Source organism: Salvia splendens, chromosome 7, assembly GCF_004379255.2.
Source record: "Salvia splendens isolate huo1 chromosome 7, SspV2, whole genome shotgun sequence".
Lineage (NCBI taxonomy): Eukaryota > Viridiplantae > Streptophyta > Magnoliopsida > Lamiales > Lamiaceae > Salvia > Salvia splendens.
The window spans coordinates 3141131-3165025 of record NC_056038.1 but is presented as its reverse complement, the minus strand read 5'-3'; the positions used below and the strand labels follow the sequence as shown (position 1 = coordinate 3165025).

Genomic DNA, 23895 nt, shown 5'->3' with positions numbered 1-23895 from the left:
TCCCTCCAATTAGTATATTTAGTTTCATATCACCAAGATAGTTAAGGAATTATTATTGATAAAAAGAAATTTAACAAATATCCAATAATATTTACTTATAAATCTCAAAGTATACCAAAAATGGTTTTTACCAACTCATTTTTGTCAAAAGATGACATGAAGTTTTAAGTGTTCAGATTTTGGCAGAAGTTTATATTTCATTGTATCGAAATTTTGTGATTGAGAATTTCTTAACAAAAAGGCACATCGTATACAAATCCAAATTCCTATAATAATTGTATGATCTCAAGGTATCGCGGCGTTGCTTTGTTTTTAGTCCTTAATTTCGCATTTTGGATTCAGAGTTAGTAATACTCAATTTTCAATGTTGTACCTATATATAATTAGGAGCAGCTGAGGCAGTAAAATAAACTTTGTGAAACCAAATTCAATTTCTTTATGATGATAAGAGGGGCTAAAAAGCCTAAAATCATAGTACTACTACAATCCTCGAGGATGCTTCACTTGACCCTACGAAATTAAGATGCAAAATTTGAAAAACTATCATAAGTCTCAAAGAGTAAATGTAAATAGAATCATAGATAGATAGATAGATAGTATACTTCCCATGTGATATGTTATTACATGGCGACAAACCATCCAGAGCTAGAAATCATGCATCCGTTTACATCAAACATTACACAAAATATATCTCATTCATATATAGTTACAAGTTGGATTAGGGCAGCCTGCAATCACAGAGAGGCAATAATAGTTTAATTAAGTTTCATCATATAACATTAATTAAGACTAGGACATTAATAGGGTAATTGGTCGAAAAAACCATGAACTATTGCCGAAATTTGGTATTTTCCACAACCTTTAAAGTTGGGTCAGATAAATCACGAACTTTGATAATTGTGCGAATTTCCCATGGCGATTATTACTTGGAAATTAGAGGCCAAATAATATGGATTGTTACTTGCAAATCATTAAGTCCGCATGAAATTTATTAATGCAAATCTATTTCAGAAATGATAAATATGTTGTCGCCACTAAGATAAAATAATTCACGTTAATTTTAGCCATGACCGAAATTAATCACCATGGAAAATTCACACAATTGTTAAAGTACATGATTTATCTTACCAAGGTTATGAGAAATACTAGTACTAAATTTTGGCAATAATTCATGTTTTTCCAACTAATTATTCATGATTAATTACTATATATTTATAATAATATACTAATCTTACCCTAGCTTGAGGAATGTGTCGGAGCAATTGCTGTCGGAAATAGGCGGAATTCCAAGGTCAAAAGCATTTCTTTTGCTGGATTTCTGCACCTCAAATTCAATTTCATTTAAGTCAAAATATATAAATGTAGTAATAATATATACGAGTATTTGAAATGAGGTATATCAATGCATCTAAATTATTAAAAAAAAAACTAGTAGTAATAAACTAGCTAGCTCGTAAAATGACCTCTATTGGCTGCGTATTCAACCGTGCGTTTTCTTCCATCAATTTAAATTCCTGCATTATCCAATCAATTAAATCATGAAAAATGTGGTCCATCTAAATATATTTGTTAGGTAGAAAAATTTGGGTAGGTAGAAGCACTTGCCCTTGTCTTGAGCTCCCTCATTTCATCCTCTAGCCTCTCATTCTGCCACCAATCAAAATATGTAGACGAAATAGTTCTATATAAATACTATGTGGCTAGTGAAAGTGCAAGGATGGATGCAGAATAAAAGATTGATAGAGGCTATGTTTTCTAAATTTTATTCAAAAATATATTTGTAGGTGACTCGGATCATTAATATAATCGCACATAAAACTTGGTACATGCGCATTTATGTGTATTACATGTGCTTGACCTATAGACTATACGCACATACCTTAGTTTTTCGAATGCGGCTCATTCCTCCCTCGATCAATTTCTCAAGCTTTATGAGACTGGCCAAGCTAAGCCCTTGGAGATGTTCTCCCTCAAGCTGTCTATATATAGAAAAAAAGTTAAACAAGTATATAAATACATATTCATCTCTATGTTAGATATTGTATCATATCATATATAATGGAGTTTGTCATGAATTACTTTAGCTCAATGCTGAGCTCCATAAGATGCCTGCTGAGTTTGCCAAGGCCATCACTTCCCTGAAAAATGGCTCTTTGATTATTTCTAATTTCACAACAATGCATGAGATCATGATAATTTATAGTACTACATCAGTATATATAAAGAAAATGGAATAAGATTGAAAAAATCTAGAAACCTTTTGTATTGGTTTAATAAGGTGAATATATGTGACCATGCATGTATTATCACCATATAAATATGATTTATTGATCACAATATTAATAATGAATTCCCCAGATGCATCCCTACTCAAGCACTAATTGACCAAATCTACTAATTAAGTAAAATATTATCAGTACAAAATTGCACACAACAGCACTGATTTTCATCAGAATTAACTAATTCAATCAAAGCTATAAGAAAATGTAGTGAACATAGAAATGATTGATCATCTAAACATATCCGGATCCTCAAGATTCACTATAAGTCAAGATAAAATCGGTTCAAATTGAAAACTACATGCATCAAATTAAAAGTTTATTTCGATCAAGCCTGGTAAAATAAAATAAAACTTATGAGATTACCTGAATATGGAGGGGAGGTTGCTTAAGTAGTTTGAATTCTGTTTGATGATCATGCCTTTGGATGATTTGCATCATGCTTCAAGAAGCCACAAAACTTAATAAACAAATTATGAAGCTAGTGTATTATAAAATACTTAATAATAATATATAGCTAGAGGTTCAAACAAAAATGTATAATTAAACCAACCATGTATATACATATTTCATCTAATTTTTTGGCTACATATAAAAGTATGCGTTTGAATGATGAAGATGAAAGGAAAGAAACACATCGATTCATATATATGTAAAATTGTAGTAGGAGTGGTAAATAATTTCTCAATCATTAGCTGAAAATGATTCTTGATGCAATTCTCACACTAAAATCAACTAGGGTAAATTCGGATTATATTAATGTAATACCTAAACCTACCTCTTTCAACAGTAAAACATAATCTATATTAATGTGATAGAGAATATTTTGTGTGTGAAAACAATGCTCTCTTTTTGTTTTTATTTTTTTGTGCGATTTTTAGTACTACATTACTGATTCTTTTATGTTAGAGATTTGAACATACTACATTAATGCCACACTCATAAAAAAACAAAGATCAATTTTCTAAATTGTTTTTAATTAGTTTTAATGCGCTAATTTAGAAATCACCTCTTGACAGTATATGTTATAAGCATATACAGTGTGTACAAAATCTTCAATTTGTTTCCACTAATCCTAAATGAATAACCGTCATATAGAGTAATATGTTTTCTAATCATACACGTATAATGGATATTATTGGAATGACATTGGATGAATTCCACCAGACTGCAAGCTTTGGTTGTTAACTTTGTTATTACTTATTTTAGATTCATAATTACATTGCACTGAATCACTTGGATTATAAGTTCATGCCTATTTTAGTACTCAACTTTATTGGTTCTAGCCATTTCCCCCCAATAATCCACCATGAAAAATACAATCTTAGTGTGTCAATATATATATACCTGATTGGTCCTAAATACAAACTTAACTATGTCTATAAATTTGATCATAATATATGGATCTCTAGAGTACTAGCCTCTTGTAAGTAAGTTTAACATAAACATGAATATAAGACTTACAAATCCTCCATTATACACAACATAGTATTATAAATAGATAGATACACACATATACAATCTGACTTGATTAGTTACAAAAGAAGAAGTTATACATGTTATGTAGAAGAAGTTTGCTATATAAGTATGTATGTCTCACTTTCTCTTTTCATCACATGTGTTATGTCTAAAATGCATGAGATTTTTTGTCTATCTCAGTTTAACTGCATCAATTAATTGGTCTTTTTTGTTGCTAGCTCTATGTTTTTGCAACTTGTAAGCTCTAATCTCTTTCTCATATATGTACATGAATCAAATTCAAAAATGATTTTAGAGTACATTAGGAGCTAATATAAGATCATACATATGTTAATAGAAAAACTAAACAGAAAATCAGTTCCTAGCTTTCACATTTTTTTATCACTTTGAAGTACATAATAAAATCACAAAACTAGTTTATTTGACAAAAGATTTAGTTCAACTGTTAAACTGATACCAATAAAAACCCATCTCTCTCTCTGGGTGTGTGTAGCCCCCATATTGTACTTATATTCTTGATGAGTACATTGATAGTAGTAATGAAAAATTATTACCATATACTGTACTGTATTTGGTTATGAGTAAAGCATGTATTGTTTCCATGCCTTTAAAACAAGATCTATGACATATGTAAACTAAATCTTAATTAATTTACACATCATCAAGAACTTCCCTCAATTAGGTCTAAACACACAATTAACCTCCCAAACCACACCAGTCGTACTTCTCTCTGTGTGTGTGTGTGTGTGTGTGAGAGAGAGAGAGAGAGAGAAGGAGAGAGAGAGAGAAAACCTTGAGGAAGAGTAGTCGAAGAGTTTGCCGGAGGCTGAGAAAACAATAAGGGCAATCTCAGCATCGCAGAGAGTGGAGAGCTCTCTAGCTTTCTTGAAAAGCCCTTTTCTCCTCTTGGAGAAGGTCACCTGCCTCGTCGTCAAGTTGTCAATCTTCTTGATCTCAATCTTCTGCCTCACCATTTTTGAACAACCTAAAAACAAACACAAATAGTACTTTATTACATCACACAACTGCGAAAAAGAGGATGTCCGTACACATGAGATGTATATTTAGGCACTAGGTTTTTTATTACATCCTCAGAAACAAACAGTAAAACCCTCACCTCAAATTTTTCTCAAAATATAACTTAATATAGCAATGGATGATAAAGAGAATTTTTTTCTTCTTTTATATTTTTACTTAAAAAAAGAAGAATTTAACATTTAAGGGGTGGGAGAGTAGTACAAGAGATTTGCAGAAAAAGGGGAAATTAACTCATTCAGGGAAGATTTTGACTACCTGGGATGAGAGAGGAAACTGGCTAGAGAGAGAAAGCAAGGCTCTTCGCAAGGGTATCTGTCAATCAACCTTAAAGTTTAATCGGAGTTGCTGCCAAAGCTTCTATGCATAAGAGCATCCACACTGTGGGATAGATGTCCAGACGGACATCCCGACGGACTTCCCAAAAACACCTTCTACCACGTCATAAGGACATCCCACTGCACAATGACGGACATCCCGACGGATATCCTACAATAATAAAAAATCAGAAATTCACCAAATTAAACAATTTACGAAATTTAATAATTTACGGAATTAAAATTTCGACACGAATACGGAGAAAATGCAACTATTTTATTTAAAACAAAAAACATACATAATTATTAAAAAAAATACATAGTTAAAAAAAACAATCTCTAGCTTCGACAAATGCGGCCCCCCGTCTCACTCCTCGTCGTCCCCGCCGCCAGTCCCGTCGTCACAATCGGACAGGGGTGGCATCCCCAAATCGAGCCGCATACTGTCGATGACATCCTTCAGCATCAACTTATATAAAGGGTCAGTCACGACAAGCCACTTCTCCATGGTGATTAAAAGTGAATCGTGCTGCTGTATGCGGGCGAGTGGGGGAGCTCGAAATTGATCTGGGAAGGAGCTGCCAATTGGACCTCGGGTCCGGACCCGCTGGCGCTTCCCCCAGCCATCCGCATCGCGGACTTTTTCCCAACCGGGCGATGGCGGCGGGAATGAGGGGTCGGGAACTCTGCCTCGGCGTCAGGGAGTTCGTGGGAACCGGCACTGCTGTTGTACTCCCCAGAGGCGTTGATCTTCGTCCGCTTCGGCCAGCTAGCTTCAACACCCCAACTAAACTTGGCGGAAGTCTTCACCACAAGATAGACATCCCAATATTTGAATTCCCCGAAACTCAATTCACTGTCGGGGTACTGCTGGTGAGACAGAAGCTTGACATCATCGGCGGGCATGCCGCTGGTTGCCGTGCTAAGGTTGTTTTGGTAGATGCCGACAAATCAGCTGAGCTGCCTCCTCAGCCGCTCCCACTGTTTCCGGCATTGCTATCCAACGTGAGGTTTCCCACCTGGCGGTTTGAATTGGAGGTAGCTTCGGCTAATGCGCCACCACATTCTGTCGATATGCTGATTAGCCCTGACGTAGGGATCCTCGATTACACTGATCCAGGCCTTCGCCAGCGCGACGCACTCCCCTATGCTCCAAATGCTCCTCTTTCTCCGGCCGGCTTCCTCCCCCTCAGCCCCTGCCCCACCCTCGTTCCCCGCACGCGCGGACGAGGTAGTGCCCTTGCCCTTCCCTCTCCCTTGCCTCCGCGTCCTCCCTGCCGCCGATGGCATCTCAGTGGGAGACTCCCTGACCGGATATAGCCCCAACTCCTCAAAAGAGAAAGTCTCGATGTCGGTGAACTGAGTCTCCAGAGGAGTACTCTGGGGGTATCACTTGACAATAAATCCATGTAGGGGCGATAGGCATTGTCCCCAGGTGATTGGGGTCCCCCTGCCTGCTCCCCCCGCAGCGGCAGGCATGCCCTGCATCATCCTGTGCATCAACATCCCGGGCATTTGGGGCATCATCCCGAGCATCGTGGCACTCATTTGGGGCATTTGGGGCATCATCCCGTCATCGCGGCACTCATCCCGGGCATTTGGGGCATCATCCCACACCAAAGGGGTACATATTGTAGTACCCGGACATCATCCCCGCCATTTGGGGTTGGGGCATCATCGGCGCCATTCCGGGCATCATCTCGTACATCGGTGCACTTCCGCCGACATTTCCCCCAACTATAACGGGAAAAGTTGGCGTTTGTGACTCCCTCGTGGCGGGGGAATCACTATCAAAGTGCTTCATTTATCTTCAAAATAAATGAAAGTAGAGAGAGAAACTCGTTAAAACAAGTGGTGTGAATGAAATGAAGTTCAACGAGCTGTATATATAGAGTTTTTTTTTAAAAAATGAAAAATCGGGACGTCCGCCAGGACGTCCGTCGTGTCACCGCAATGGCGGACGTCCGCGGAACTCCAGTGTCCGCAACGTATGTCCGTGTTCGCCTCCCTGCTGCCTAATGGCGACGTCCGCCGGGACGGCCGCCGTTGTGGATGCTCTAAGGGTGGGGTTTGTGGTGGGGTGAGCATATTATAAATATGAAACAAAAAAATTGCTTTCTTGAAATTAACGGTGTGTGGGTATTTATTGGCCATATAAACTTAGCTAAGACACTATTCAATTCCACCAACAAATGTACTTGCAAGGTTAATGTAGATACTACTACCACCATTTATACCAAATAAAGGTGAAGTATGCTAATGCTGTCTAATATTATGGCTTTGATTTAGCATAGTCTTATAGTATTATTCAAGTCCAATTAATTATACTTTCTCCGTTCCGGTAACGATGGTATGTTTATTTTGGGCACGAGTTAGTTAGATAAGTTTGATTTAGCAGTCTTATATTATTCAAGTCTAATTAATTATACTTTCTCCGTTCCGGTAACGATGGTATGTTTATTTTGGGCACGAGTTAGTTAGATAAGTTGGGCGGACGCAGAAAATTATTATAATGGAGGCTATATTATCTAAATTTTATATGGAATAATAATTTTTCTATATTTTCTTGTTTTGATAGGGGTTTTTGCACTTCATTTTACACAAAATACCAATAAAATTATAATGTTATATAACTAAAATAATAATAAAAAAAAATTTGGGAAGGGCTTAATTAAGCCCCTCCTTAAGCACATGTGATGCGTGTCCGGCCATTAATTAGTGAGTGATTGTGACTATATATTTTGTTTGTATTGATTTTCAACACTTTAGAATGCACAATTAGCTTCATAAGTGAATCGTGGTTTATATAAAAAAAGCAAACAAACTAAAAAAAAAAAGAGCGTGAAAAATGCGTTTTAGGCATATGAGCCGCATGCATGTGAGGCTAAAGCTAGTGGCTGAAGTGTAGGGATGTCAATGTAGCCCGTAACTCGTGGGCTGGTTCGAATAGCCCGCCAAATTTATAGGGTTAGGGCTGAAAATTTCTAGCCCGATAAAATTAAAACTCGATTAACCCGCGACCCGTTAGGGCTAGACCCGAAAACCCGATGGGCTGGCCCGAAAACCCGATAAAATTTCTATTATTCTATTTTTTACTCCTAATTCGACACTTCATCGATTAATTTTATAATATAGATAACTAAAAAAAATAGCTTTCAATTTTATATTAAATATACAAATTATATATTGAATTTTTATTAATAGAATAATTGATAAATAAATTAAATACTTCAAATTCACTTAAAAAAATATTTAAATTTCTAAAACATGCATTAAAATTTCACGAAATATCTCAAATATTAGTATTTGATCATGTTTATGATTAAGTTTGACCATATATCTCAAATTTATTATAATTAAATATTTTACATTTTATGAATATAACTAATTTTCATCATTATTTATTGGATTGATCGCATGTTAATCTTATCGGTAACAACCCGATTAACCCGCTGGGCTAGCCCGAACCCCGAGCTTTTAGGGTTAGGGTTGAACTTTTACAACCTGAAAGAATTCACAACCCGATTAGCCCGCAACCCAAGTAGGCCCGGCCCAAAACCCGATGGACCGGCCTGATTGACATCCCTATATAGTGGCACGAGCCGCACAAAAAGCACAATAGCTAAGTGAGAATAGTCGCCGCTACTATTTTCTCTTATTTTTTCTAGAGTCGTGATGGCCCATCTCATTGCACGCCTTACACTGTCTAAGAGGCCTAGTAGCCTCCTTTACAACCTTTTCTCTCTTGGAAATCAGACGACTCGCTGAGCTGCTAGCGTGGCCCTTGGTCTTGACAACATCTGGAGGATGGACCTTAACTACTTCAGGCCTTACCATACCATAAAACTCTTCAATCATTCGCCTATTTTCAGAGGCAGACGTTGTAGGAGTTCCAACTTGAAGAGAATTACCAAGTATAACTACCACCACTGTATAAAATCGCAAAAAAACGGCTCAGCAAACATTTACATTACAGATCATAAATCGTCCATTACTGAAAATAAAAAAATCATTACAGAGTAATATATGTGCATTATGTGTATCAGTAAAAACTACTCCCTAGTCGAGATGATATCTAAACCCTAGGTGAATGACTGAAACTCGTGGACTTTGGCGATGGTTTTGTTACTTAATACATACTACACCCTAGCCCCAAGGATTGCTAAACCCTTGGGGAATACATGAAACGTGCGCCGAACAATCAAACACGGCCAATCTTAAACTAAACTGCTCAGCAAACATTTACATTACAGATCATAAATCGTCCATTACTGAAAATAAAAAAACCATTACAGAGTAATATATGTGCATTATCTGTATCAGTAAAAACTACTCCCTAGTCGAGATGATATCTAAACCCTAGGTGAATGACTGAAACTCGTGGACTTTGGCGATGGTTTTGTTACTGAATACGTACTATACCCTAGCCCCAAGGATTGCTAAACCCTTGGGGAATACATGAAACGTGCACCGAATAATCAAACACGACCAATCTTAAACTACATTGCTCAGCAAAAATTTACATTACATATCATAATTCGTCCATTACTGAAAATAAAAAAATCATTACAGAGTAATATATGTACATTATGTGTATCAGTAAAAACTACTCCCTAGCCGAGATGATATCTAAACCCTAGATGAATGACTGAAACTCGTGGACTTTGCGACGATTTTGTTACTGAATACATAGTACACCCTAGCCCCAAGGATTGCTAAACCCTTGGGGAATACATGAAATGTGCACCGATCAATCAAACATGACCAATCTTAAACTAAACTGCTCAGCAAACATTTACATTACAGATCATAATTCGTCCATTACTGAAAATAAAAAAACCATTACAGAGTAATATATGTACATTATGTGTATCAGTAAAAACTACTCCCTAGCCGAGATGATATCTAAACCCTAAATGAATGACTGAAACTCGTGGACTTTGCGACGGTTTTGTTACTGAATACATACTACACCCTAGCCCCAAGGATTGCTAAACCCTTGGGGAATACATGAAACGTGCGACGAACAATCAAGCACGGTAAATCTTAAACTAAACCATGAAATTGTATAACACATATAAACAAAAAATAATTCGAAAACCTAATTGCAATGAACAATTACTCCACCAATTCGTATTTTAATTGAAGAAATCAGATTAATTATCAACAAAGTAACAAATTAAATTACCTTCTTCCATTGTTGACGAAAACACACACAATCAACGACGGCTCGAACACAAACGATTTTGTAGGACGAAAAACAAAACCAAAATTTTGTAGTGCTTATAACTTCAACGACGTTTGCCTTCAACGACGATTGTCTTCAACGGAGCAGAGAGAATGAAATTCGGAGAGATAAGACAAAATCGTGTAATTGCAGAAGAAAAACCGCTGCAATCTTTTGATGGAGAAAATCAAGCTACTTACCATAACCAACTCAATTGTGTATACCAAAAAGGCCCTTTTCGAATTATTAAATGATTTAAATTAATTACATGTGACATTATTTTCATCCATCAGATCTTGAAATTGAATGACTAAGATTTAGTAGGATAATTGAACAATATATAGAAAAAGGATATGAATACATCCCTACATCTATATCATCAATCTTAGTAAAATATTTTTGCGGATACTTATACTACTACTATTATTTACTTGTGAAGAAAATTTTTATACAAAAAGAAAGGATAATACCCGCAACACCTGAATGGTAACCCTACTATATGCATAAATGCCTTGATATAAATAATAAAGAAACATGATTTACCAGAAATTCGAATTTAGAGATGGACAGATGAACTCGATAGGAGCTAGTGTGGTTTCTATTAAAATACAAGTTTGTATAATTCATTATTTATTGTCCTTTGACGAATGCGATGACACCTCGTGAGCGTCGTGGACTCGTGGGCAACATTTATTTTTATTTTTTCAATACCACATATATATTTATCAATATATATATAAATATAGGTTAGTGATCAAGAAATAACTAATTTTAAGTGTATAACTAGAGAATAAATCTCAGCCACACAAATAAATGAAACAAATATGATTTATTTTAATAATATAAAATAGGCCAAGGGTATTTTTGGAAATTATATTATGAAATTTAAATCAAATTACGCAGCCCAATTCAGCAACGAGCCGGAGAAGTGCGACAAGGCCGCCAGCTCCTCCGCCGACCTCCTCGGCGCCGCCTCCGAGTACGACAAGCTCGACTCCACCCAGGGCGTCGAAAAGTACGTCGACCAAGCCGAGGGCTACCTCCGCCAGACGGCGCCCCGAAATCCACCCCCACCGCTGTCGCTGAAGACAAACCCGCGGCTGAGACAGAAATTCCTTCGGGCGGCGACGTGAAGAAGTCGGAGGAGAGCGGCGAGGTTGGGGACTACGCGAAGAAGGCGGAGGAGCTGCTCGGCGGAACCGGTGAGAAGAGCGGGGCGGAGGTTGGGGACCGAAATTTCAGTGTTGTTGATTTCATTTTTCATGCACTGTGTGTTATTTGCCACAATTTATGGAATTTGATTTTGAGTGTAATGACATTTAATTATAGTTCTATTTTGAGTGAAATGACATTATAGTTCTATTTTGAGTTTGGATGGATGCTATAATTGTGGAGAATTGGATGTGTAGCCATGCATGTTTGTTTTTTGAATAAGCTTAATATTTTGGAAATTTTGAATGATCTTAAATTTGGGATAACTCTATAAAAATATGGATAACTCCAATTTTGTTTATAGTTTTGCTTTAGATTTTACTTCACTATTGTTAATAAAATACATCACTATTAACATGATTTTACTTCACTGTTGTTAACAAAATACATCACCATTAGCATGATTGTACTTCACTGTTGTTAACAAAATATATCACTCTTAGCATTATTTTACTTCACTGTTGTTTACAAAACACATCACTCTTAGCATGATCTTACTTCACTGTTGTTTACAAAACACATCACTCTTAGCATGATCTTACTTCACTGTTGTTTACAAAACACATCATTATTAGCATGATCTTACTTCACTGTTGTTTACAAAATACATCACTCTTAGCATTATTTTACTTCACTGTTGTTTACGAAATACATCGCTCTTAGCATTATGTTACTTCACTGTTGTTTACAAAACACATCACTCTTAGCATTATGTTACTTCACTGTTGTTTACAAAATACATCACTCTTAGCATTATTTTACTTCACTATTGTTAACAAAACACATCACTCTTAGCATGATCTAATTTCACTGTTGTTTACAAAACACATCACTCTTAGCATTATGTTACTTCACTGTTGTTTACAAAATACATCACTCTTAGCATGATTTTACTTCACTGTTGTTTACAAAATACATCACTCTTGGCATGATCTTAATTCACTTTTGTTTACAAAACGCATCACTCTTAGCATTATGTTACTTCACTGTTGTTTACAAAACACATCACTCTTAACATGATCTTACTTCGCTGTTGTTTACAAAACACATCACTCTTAGCATGATCTTACTTCACTGTTGTTTACAAAACACATCACTCTTAGCATTATCTTACTTCACTGTTGTTTACAAAACACATCACTCTTAGCATTATCTTACTTCACTGTTGTTTACAAAACACATCACTCTTAGCATTATGTTACTTCACTGTTGTTTACAAAACACATCACTCTTAGCATTATGTTACTTCACTGTTGTTTACAAAATACACCACTCTTAGCATTATGTTACTACAACAAACAGCATCACACAAGAGACGAAGAAAAAAGCAACAAGGATCACCAAATTTCTCTACATAAATAACTTCAAAGGAGCAATAGCTTATCATCTGCTTAAAATCCAGCTGGTCAATTGATCAAACACCTTCTAGCATCAGCATTTACAAATTTCTCTCTGATCAAATAAATAATTAAGAATGAAAATTTAGCCGAATTAGAAGAGGATGAACTTCAATTACTATTATTACAAGAATTTCTGTAGTTTAATTTCTCCATATTTATAGCTGAAACCGATCGCCGCCTTTGCTCGGGCAAATTCTGCCTTTGATGAACAGAGCTTCGAATTCTTCAATAATTCTTGAACTCCCATACAACATTCAGCAACCTAAGAGTAATTAAACTCAATTTCGAGCAGGAATTCCCATACTGGATGATGATTCCGGCTAGCAGTGACTTGTCGATCACCGTCTCCAGCTTCACATTCTTCGCCCCGGTCAGCTTCTGCACACGCTTCGCGATCTCCGCCAGATGCTGCGGCTCCAGCTCCACCACCGACGCCACTGTCGCCACCTACGTCTCCGACAGCCGGTTTGTGATCAGCTTGAACTCCGCCGCGATCTCCTTAATCAGATCCACTCGCTTCATGTCCGTGAAGTTAACTTTTAAATGAAGTAAAAATTTACATAATATAATTTTTCTGTGCAATGACCATTATACCCCACCTTGTTATTGTGAAGTAAATTTATGATAGAGAGAACTAATTTCTCCTTTAAATTTGAAAATTACATGTATTAATACTAGCCCTTGATTTTCTTGATCTTGTGGCTGTGATTTATTCTCTAGTTAAGTGGTTAATGGGCTCTTGCCCTAGATCACTACTATATATATATATATATATATATATATACTAACTTTTTCCAGTAATAACTAATAACTAAATATCAATTTTGTATGTTAAAAATATCAACACAAAGACATAAATTTATCAATCTTTCTTGTGTTGATAAATTATGTCTTTGTATTGATATTTAAATTTAAATGTTGTATTGATATAATTATGTTTTTGTGTTGATAATTTTAATACACAGAATTGAAAGTTATTAGTTATTACTGTAAATTAGTTAGCACACTAACGCAACCCTTTCTTAATATGCTCATATTACTATGTACATACTGAAAGGATATGGACTAGATTAGATTAATATGGATTAAATAATTGTAGTTGGGCTACAATTATAATTAGTCCATAAGCCCAACAATCATGAAACCCTAATGACTCTTTGTCTATATAATGGTTATTTATTCTCCATTGTGGGGGATGAGAAATATCGTAACATTAGAGAGAAAATACGTAAAGCTTTGTAGAGAGAATTCCTAGCTTTCTTCTACGGAGCAATTGTACCGGGATAGTTCCTGCATCGGATTGGAATACACGTGGACCTCGATAGTAGTGGATTCAACTTGCAGGACACAATCGTAAAAGAAAACACAACAACAAATAAAATTTAGTTTCGTTGTGTTTTACATGCTCAACTTGCAATATGATTATGAATCTAGATCTGTTATTCTTATTTGCAATTTCCGCTGCGCTCATTAGATGAATACAAGAATACATAACACATACATCATACATGTGTGAAGATTGCATATGTATCAAGCAAAAGTAAAATTATAACCGGTATTTTCGTTCAGATGATTTTGTTATTAAGTCAGATAAAATTTGGCAGCTTTCTTTAATTAGAAATACATTTGTACTAGAAGTAAACACTTTGCTAATCGTTTTTAATTATTATATTTATATATACTTGCCTTGTGCAAATTCAAGAGTACCTAATTGTGTGTATTATATAGTTTAATTAAAGGTTTGTAAATATAGTGTGCAGCATTACCTATAGTCGTTATAATTGTGCAAAATGTGCAAAAAATATGTGCATTAACTATTTATTACCAAGAATGGCCTAAATATTTATTTATTAACCTTTATAATTATTTGACTATCTTCCGTTTCTTCTCACCAAAATTTAATTGGCCACTTTATCTCTACCTTGTGTAAATCATATTAAATATGGTTATTTATCATGGCCATGACCATGAATTGTATTCATTGATAAATATGCAAAAAGAATCGAAAACACTTGTATTTTAGATAGGAGGAAAGTATTTATTTTCATATTCACAACCTTTTGAAATATAGTTAATCTTCATCTAAATCATGAATTTTTATCAAAATTTGATCACTCCTATAACATTTGAAATCATAATATCATTAATAAAAAAAATCTTTCTTATCTTTTTTCTATTATTAATTTAATAAAATTGTCGTTTTAATATCACCAAAATATGTCATTTTGTATACTGATGAAATGGTTGAAAAAATTTAAAATTTCGTAATTTAATATTTTATTTTCAAATATTATAGAACTGGCAAGAAGTTGATCAAATTTCATGATCACATTGCATATAATATACGGCATTTAAATCTTCAACCCTAGCTAAATCTATTTAACTTCCACAATTATGTTGATAAATTAACACCACACCTCGATGAGGTACGCTCATTTATTGTGCAACTACTCCTAGGTAAGTGGTCCTGTACCTCCTGGTGCAGTACTAATTAAATACCCAATTAAAAATATATGTAATATATTATACTCCATCGTCCCACAATAATTGTCACTCTTATTATGGACATGAAATTTAAAAAATATAAAGAAAAGTTGGTTGAAAAATTAGTAAATAAAATGTGAGACCCACTTTTTTATATTGATTTTATAATAAAATGTGAGTGAAGTAAGTTAGTGGAATGTGAGACATACTTACTATTTATAGTAAAGAAATAAAGTGTGACAATTATTATGGGACGGATCGAATTGGAAAAGAGTGATAATTATTGTGGGACGGAGGGAGTATTAGTCTAATGATATTTATAGTAGTACTAGTAGAAGCTCACAAATGTAAAAATAATTAATTTAGGAATAAAGCAAGATTGTCCGGCATGCTGTGGATCAATTAAACCTTGTGATGCATATTATTCCCGTACACCATAGCATGGCCATGGAGACATCACCTCTAGTATATGACTCTTTTGCCCTCCCCGATTTCCACCAATATTATTATTCAGTGCCATTTTTTTCATAAGAAAGATATCTCACCAACTTTTATTTGATTTCCGACCTGTTTCAAAAATTTCAGGTAGGTTCTCCTCAGTCAAACTGAACATATGAGATTTTTCTTTTTGGTTTGTCTCAAGCAAAATATTTTACTATTAAAAATAAAAATACTTTTATTTTTATTTTATTCTATCTCGCTTACTTTATTCTCCCCACTCAATACACAATTAATTTACGCAAAATTTTGTACGGTCCAAAGAAGGGTCATTTTCCTTGGGATGGAGGGAGTGGAGTACAAAATATGCAAATTATTTTTGCAAGATTTAGTAAGTCTTAATTAGTTGAAGTTGGACCTACTTAGTATGACTTATATATGAGTTAATTACTAGTACGAAATTTTGTGGTTACTGCTTGTCTTAGTGAAAAATCTTGAAAAACACTTACTCGAGCTTAAACATAGTTGGAATTAAGAAATATTCACCAGATAAGAATGTTTGAAGTTTACGGGAAGACCATGTTGTAAATTGTATGCACATGTTATGTGACAATGGTTCAACAACAAACGAGAGTATTTTTGTTTTTCATTCTGTCTTATAAAAATATCTCATTTTTATTCATTGAAAGTTCTTCCAAACTCATTACCCATATACTGCATCAAATTATTTACAACTTATACCATTAAGGGCCGCCATCAAACAATAATAATAATAATGTTGGTCATACTATTCATTAACACTATTTTAACTTTTCTCATCATCTTTCTTACTTTACCAATTATTATTCATTCTCGTGTCATCCCAAAAGTCCTCATTTTTTGGGGACGAATGGAGTATAATATAAAGAATTCATGTCATGTTGGTTGACGGGAAAGTAAAATTTACAAGGAAAAATATTCCTGAGAATATAATTACTAACAATTTTACTTTCCTATGTTTGGAAAAATATAAAGATTTTAAATTTTGTATTTATTTAAATACTAAACTAAAATATAATAACTAATTTTTACTAATAAAATAATAATATTATTATTTTCAAATTTTCTTAATAAATTATTGATTAAAAATATAATTATAGTTTTTATATTAGTATGGAGTATTTATTATGATGGATGTAAAAATAAATTATCCATCGTAATAATAAATATAATAATATATTTTAACAAAAATTGATATAATAGTAATAAATATAATTATAATTACGGTTAGTTACTAATATTATTATAATTTTAAAATTTAATTATTGATTGATTATTAATTTATAAAATAATAAATATAATAATTATTATTATTATATGATTCATAATTTGAATAATTATATTAATTGTTTTTAATAAATTATTAGTTATTAGTATTATGATGATACTAGCAATTATAAAAAATATAATAATAACACAATTATTAGTATTATATGATTGTAACTATAGTTATTATTTTATTAAAATTAAGTATGATTCATAATTTTATATTATTTAAAAATAATAATTAATTACTAATAATAATAATAATAATAATAATAATAATAATAATTGTTGTATACATAGTACTCCACTCCATTAACTACCTGAAATGTAAGAATCCCAAAAAAAAAATATCTAAGAAAAGTTAGGATTTAGAATACCGAAAAGTTATACTCCCTCCATCCCACAATAAGAGTCTTGTTTTGCCATTTCGATCTGTCCCACAATAAGAGTCGTATTTCACTTTTACCATAAATGTTAAGTAGGCCTCGCATTCAACCAATTTATTCCACTCATATTTTATTCCACTCATATTTTATTATAAAACTTATACATATAAGTGATACCTCTATTCCACTAACTTATTCAATCCACTTTTTTTTACATTTCTTAAAACTCATATCATAATCAAATAGGATTCTTATTGCGGAACGGAGAGAGTACTACCTTCCTTGTTTTCAAGATTTTTATTACTACTTTTCAATTTTATTAAAAATCAATTTAAACACAGAGTTTTAAATTTTAAAAAATAAAATTATTTTTACGGACAGAATTCTGGCAATCAGACCTCAAAATACACTATTTGATCAAGCCTTGTTCCAAGGACTAGGTGTCCAATTACATTTATAAGACAATGACCCAATGCAACATTTTTATTTCAATTTAATTCATCCATCCATCATGTCCAGAGCCTTTGTCCTAGCGGCAAGGAGCTTAAACATTATTGCATGAGGTGCCGAGTTCGAGCCTTCTTGACATCAGTTGTAATTTAATAATCAATTTTATCACAATATGTACAACCACATTTGAAAATGATTATTCACAAGTCCATATATAATTTTATATAAACACGTGCATGAGAGTATCCATCATTTCATAATAAGCAAATAAGCCTTGCTAAGGCCACGTGCAACGGCCCATAATGTTCAAACAAGTAGGCCCAGTATTTCGCCCAATCTATACTCTTCTGATTATTTGCTGCTCCATTTCGTATTTTGTTTACTTCTACGCTTTATTTGATTATTTTTGTGAATCAATAACTATATTGACATTTCAAATGATTGGATATAAAGCTACATTGTTCACTCATATGGTACATTCAAAGAAAAAACAAGTTAAATCTGCAGTAAAATAATTAGAGTTACACATTGCATTTTAGTGGTTTGGATAATGATGTTTGGGAATTCGGTTAATCAAGCACTTTGAGCTTAATTTCTATTAACATCGAAAAAGAGGCTCCATGTATATTAATGAGTGCAATTATTGTGACTATATATTAAAGGAGTTTCATTTATAGAATATTTTTAAATTATTTTTAGTTTAAGATATTATAAATAGAACAATTAAAATGTAATTTTGTGATATTATTATTAGGACAAATGCAAAATTACACGTATTTCCTAAATCGTTTAGGTAATTTTGTCCCATGTGTGTACAAATGAAGTTACCGTTATCTCAAAGAATGATTATAGTATAAGGTATAAATAATTAGGTAGTAGTAGTAGTAAAATATAACACCAATACTTTATACTCCTTCCGTCCCCCAAATATTGTCCCACTTTAACCCGGCACGAGTTTTAAGAAATGTAATGAAAAGTGAGTTGAAAAAGTTAGTGGAACGTGAATCTTACTTTTATATAGTACTTAGTTTTATAATAAATTGTGAGTGAGAATGAGTTGGTGGGATATGAGGTCCACTATCAAATGGTAAAAAGTGAAATGAGACAAATTTTGTAGGTCTGACAAATATAGAAAAATGAGACAAACTTTCAGGGATGAAGTGAATAGATTTTTACAATTTATATGTTAGTTAAGATTAACTGTAAAAAAATCATTAGGTCTAAACTAATTTTAATTTTTAATAGGTTCCACAAAAATTTAAGTAGTGGAGTACCACTATTAATTGTGATGTTACACCTTTTTTTTTAATTTATTCCAAAATTATAGCATTTTTTATTAAAAAATTATCTCTTATATAAAAATATATATTGTCTTTACACTTAATACAAGGAATAGCCTCTTAAAATCTATACTATCATCTATGTGTGACATTTATTATAGGTAGTAAAGAGTAGTTAATTGAACTTCATCCAATATTAAGAGTTCTGATTTTTTTTTATTTTAGTCAATATACCATTAAAAGTTTTGATTCATCACTTTAGTCCTTTGCCATTAGAAATTTCAATTCATTCATTTTACTATAAATAATAGCAGATACACCTCATATTTTATAAATTCATTTCACTCAAAATTTTAACTTTTGTTAATATAAAAATAATACTTTATATAAAAATGATGTGCATATTCTGCAATCAATTAATTTCACTCAAATTTTATTAGTATAAAAATAATACTTTATATAAAAATGATGTGCATATTCTGCAATCGACTAAATTTAGAGAATCCAATCGACTAATTTTAAATTTAACTTTGAGCAAAGGTCTTTTTTGGTCCTAAACATATGACGTTTTTTTTTTTATTTTGCTTCAAAACATTATCTTTTGAATTATTCGTTCCCTCACATTTGAAATCGGATCACATTTAGTCTAAAATGGACGGAACTGTTAAAATTTAACGGTCAACGAAAATCGCGACGACGTAGGCGATCACAATGCCGACAATCGCTCCGGCGGAGAGCTTTTTCTTCTTCGGACTAGCGTTTCCGCCGAATTGAGAGGCTCGCCGCAGAGCGAATTGCCGAGGAAGGAGGATTTAGGGTTTTTTGAAAGGGAATTGAGGATTGAGCCGGTTAGGTTATTGCTGGAAACGTCGAATTGAACAAGGGCAGGCAGATCTAGGGCGGGGATCGGGCCGGAGAAGCGGTTTTTCTGCAAATAGAGAGTTCCTAACCGGGTCAAAATGGCGAAACCCGGCGAAATCGGGCCGGAGAAGTTGTTCTCCGCTAGATTGAGCCGCACCAGCGAGGTGAGGGAGAAGAGGGTTTGGGGAAGCTCGCCGGTGAAGAAATTGTGCTGCAGGTAGAGATTGCGGAGGGAGGTGAAGAGGTCGGGCGGGAGGGGGCCGGAGAGGGCGTTGTAGCGTAGGCTGAGAGTCTGCAGATTGGTCATGTTGGAGAAGGATTTGGGGGGGAGCTCGCCGGAGAGGCCCATTCCGAGGAAGTGGAGCTCGACGACGGAGGAGTTGTCGGGGGAGCAGTTGACGCCGGGCCAGGCGCAGGGGGTGGGGTTGGAGAGGTTCTAGAGGAGGACGCGGCCGCCCACGGCGGCGCGGAGGGCGAGGAGGGCGGCGCGGTCGGAGGCGATGTTAAATTTTAACAGTTCCGTCCATTTCGAACTAAATGTGATCCGATTTCAAATATGAAGGACCGAATAATTTAAAAGATAATGTTTTAAAAAAAAAATCATCATATGTTTAGGAAAAAAAAGGACATTTACTCTAACTTTTATCACTGATGTACACTATATCCAACTGATGACTGACCTTGTGAAACCCCCATTATACCCTCCTCACTACCCACTCAACCTTTGTCCTTTTCCGAAAAGGCCTCATCCTTTCTCGTACTTTCACACAGCACTCTCACTCCTCTAACTCTGATTTCACTCTCATTGTAACAAAAATTCTGCAATTCCCAATCCCTCAATTTTCTGATTCTAACCTAAAAATGGAGCATCCATTTTTCCCGACGACCACCACCCGCGCGGAGGCCCTACGGTGGCTGACAATCGCCGAGAAGCTGCTGTCGGCGCGCGACCTAATGGGAAGCAAGTCGTTCGCCACCCGCGCGCGTGACTCCGACCCCACGCTCACCCCCGCCGACCAAATCCTCGCCGTGGTGGACACCCTCCTCGCCGGAGACCGCCGGATCGGGAACAACCAGCAGGACTGGTACGCGATCCTTCGCCTCACGCCGCAGCAGGGCCGCGAATCGGATGCCGCCGTCGCCTCGCAGTACCGCAACCTCGCCATCGCCCTCAACCCTCAGCAGAACAAATTCCCCTTCGCCGACCAGGCCTTCCGCCTTGTCGTCGATGCCTGGGGCGTGCTCTCCAATCCTACCAGGAGATCCCTCTACGACAAGGAAATCTCCTTCTACTCGCAGCCTCCGCCGCTGCCGCCGCTGCCGATTCAGCAACCCGACCCGTTTACCAATCATCCCCTTCCGTCAATGCACCAGAACTTCATGTTCTTCGGGGGCAGCACCTCGACCGGTCTCGCTCCTCAACAGCACCAAAGCAGCGGCGTTCCTTTTTCACAAGTCCAGGTACATGCAAACCCTCAGCCCGACCCGGTTGTTTCCGTCGGGTTGAACCGAGAGCCGCAGAATTTTATGAATTTTAATTCGGGTACTAATCTCGCATTTGGGGGTGCATCTGGGTCTAAAGTAAGTAGTGCGCAAGAAGGTTTTTCAGCGTTTGCTGGGAATGCTGCTGAACCTGCGCAAAATTACTCTGGTGTTGATGAGAGAGCTAGTCGTAATTTGAATGTAAGTGATAATGTGGGGGAGAAAGCAGATGAGGAGGGTGAGGATGTGGAGGAGGAAGATGAGGTGGAGGAGGTAATGGAGGCGGCCAGAAATGATGATGGATTGCCTTTCTGGACTGCATGCCCTTATTGCTATTATATGTATGAGTATCCTAACTTGTATGCTGATTGCACTCTTCGGTGCCAGAATTGCAAGAAAGCGTTTCAGGCGGTGGCAATTCCGTCCCCTCCACCACTGGTTGATGGACAACAAGGGTACTTTTGCTGTTGGGGCTTTTTGCCCTTGGGTTTTTCTATGGAGAATTGGGAGAAAAACAAGGGTGCTGCCTCAACTTGGACTCCCTTTTCACCTATGTTCACTTGCCCAGGGGATGGGAAGAGTAATACTAGAAAGAAGAACCCGCAACCTAGGATATATATTGATGATGAGGAGGATGAGGATTTTGTTGAGGTTTCGGATTCGAGTGGGTCTGATGATAATTGGAATAGGGGTGCGGGGAAAAGGAGGAAGAAATCAAATATTGTTAAAGGAAAGGGGGCTAGTGTGACGCCCCGTAGAAGTGCTAGAAATGCACAAGTCGATAAAGGTAAGAATCTCCCAGTGCAAGATGATTTGGTACCTCCAAATGGGGTGGAGGCCCCTAATAAAACAGCTGGTGAGTCGAGTAAAAAAGTGCCTGCTACCACTGCTAGAAAACAACCTGCTAGGGTTGTTAAGAATTTCGAGAAGTTGGATTTGAATGTGGAATTCAGCAACGAAGCTGAGGAGCCTGCACCTAGGGTGAACCAAGGGAATGGACCAAGCCGTGGGGAGGATGATAATATTGGGTTTTTTGAGGGTCTTGATGAATTCCTTAGTAGTCTCCCCATTCTTAATGTCGTAGGTGATGACAAGGTTGTCAAGGCCTCGTAATAACGTAAGACCTTTGCTATTGTAATTGTTGGCGATCATGTTTTGTTGTTAGCGCAGCTTAGTGAATCGAGAGCTTATCGTGTTGTAATTTTGATCTGCAGTATGAAATTATGTAGATCAACTTAGAATATCAGTTGCTGCTGTTTTTTGCATCTTCGTTAGTTGTATGTCTTATTTATATCCTTTGAAATAATCTCATAGCTGCCCCTTGATCGTATGGCAGTTGGACTTGGTAGCTTTGTGCAGTGATAATTGTGGTTGTGGATGAGCTCCGGCACTTAACAATGTCAATATTTTCCTGTTTGAGTTATTGTGCTAGTGAAGGTCGTATATAATGTACTTTTGTGTAGTATTCTGCATGGGGACTTGGATAAACATATTGATGCATCAAAATGCTTGAGTTTTCCAGGTGAGTAATTAGTGTTGATGATCACAGGTACGGCATTTCTTCAATTTAAATGATTATCTATGTTGTCTTATGCATGATTGATCTAGGAATAATATGCTATGAAGATCCTCTAATATGTTTGTTGATTGAATTGCTACCAACAATGTGGCATGTTTTATCTATAAAAATATCTCAGTTTTTCTTTGTTTGATTGTCTTGTGTGCTAATCAAATTGGCCTTTCTTTTGCTATTTTTAAAATGATAGTAAAAGCTTTTGTTTTCCTAAACTGTATGTACTTCTGGGTGCTGAGCTGCAACTTTGGAATCTGGTTTTTAAATAACTAGAGTTGTGTCTCTTAAAATTGTGTTGTTTGTGGCTTTTGATTTCATTTTTTATCTTCATTATCAGAGTGAGGTTCTCAAACTATGATGTAAGAAAGGTAAGTGCTTTCTATTTCTTATGATTTCGGAACGTATGATACTTGAGTCCCTCACAAGATGCAGATCATATGCACGTTTCTAACTACCATTATCGATCAGTTTTGGATGAATCTGGAATGTGACTATTCAGAGTATGTTCACTGCATAGAAGAATGGTTTCTTAGTTTTTTTTGCATTTGCTCGTGCTAATCAAACGGTTTGTGTTCTCCTTTTATTTTGAGTAGCTTGTGCTCATGTAGAACTCACTATAGCACTGCTGCTCGTAATCATCAGTCGATAATGTGTTGACTGTGAGATGCGGCAGCTTCTTTCCTCAAT

General features: G+C 35.6%; 2 protein-coding genes across 3 annotated transcripts; one reads left to right on the top strand and one right to left on the bottom strand.

The window, feature by feature from the left end:
* Positions 1-560: 560 nt before the first annotated feature.
* Positions 561-5143, bottom strand: LOC121811639 (MADS-box protein JOINTLESS-like). 2 transcript variants are annotated; one of them, XM_042212524.1, is made up of 9 exons: positions 5052-5143; positions 4551-4743; positions 2646-2721; positions 2080-2138; positions 1880-1979; positions 1606-1647; positions 1464-1514; positions 1236-1318; positions 561-728 (listed from the first exon to the last, which is right to left on the bottom strand). In XM_042212524.1, the coding sequence occupies exons 2-9, from the start codon at positions 4730-4732 to the stop codon at positions 719-721; spliced, it is 603 nt and encodes a 200-aa protein (XP_042068458.1). In that variant the 5' UTR covers positions 4733-4743; positions 5052-5143; the 3' UTR covers positions 561-718. The 2 variants fall into 2 exon arrangements, with proteins under 2 accessions (XP_042068458.1, XP_042068457.1); XM_042212523.1 differs by lacking the exon at positions 5052-5143 and adding an exon at positions 4876-5023.
* Positions 5144-20934: 15791 nt separating this feature from the next.
* On the top strand, positions 20935-22900 carry LOC121810965. The gene has a single exon (XM_042211712.1). The coding sequence runs from the start codon at positions 21015-21017 to the stop codon at positions 22746-22748; it is 1734 nt and encodes a 577-aa protein (XP_042067646.1). The 5' UTR covers positions 20935-21014; the 3' UTR covers positions 22749-22900.
* Positions 22901-23895: the final 995 nt, after the last annotated feature.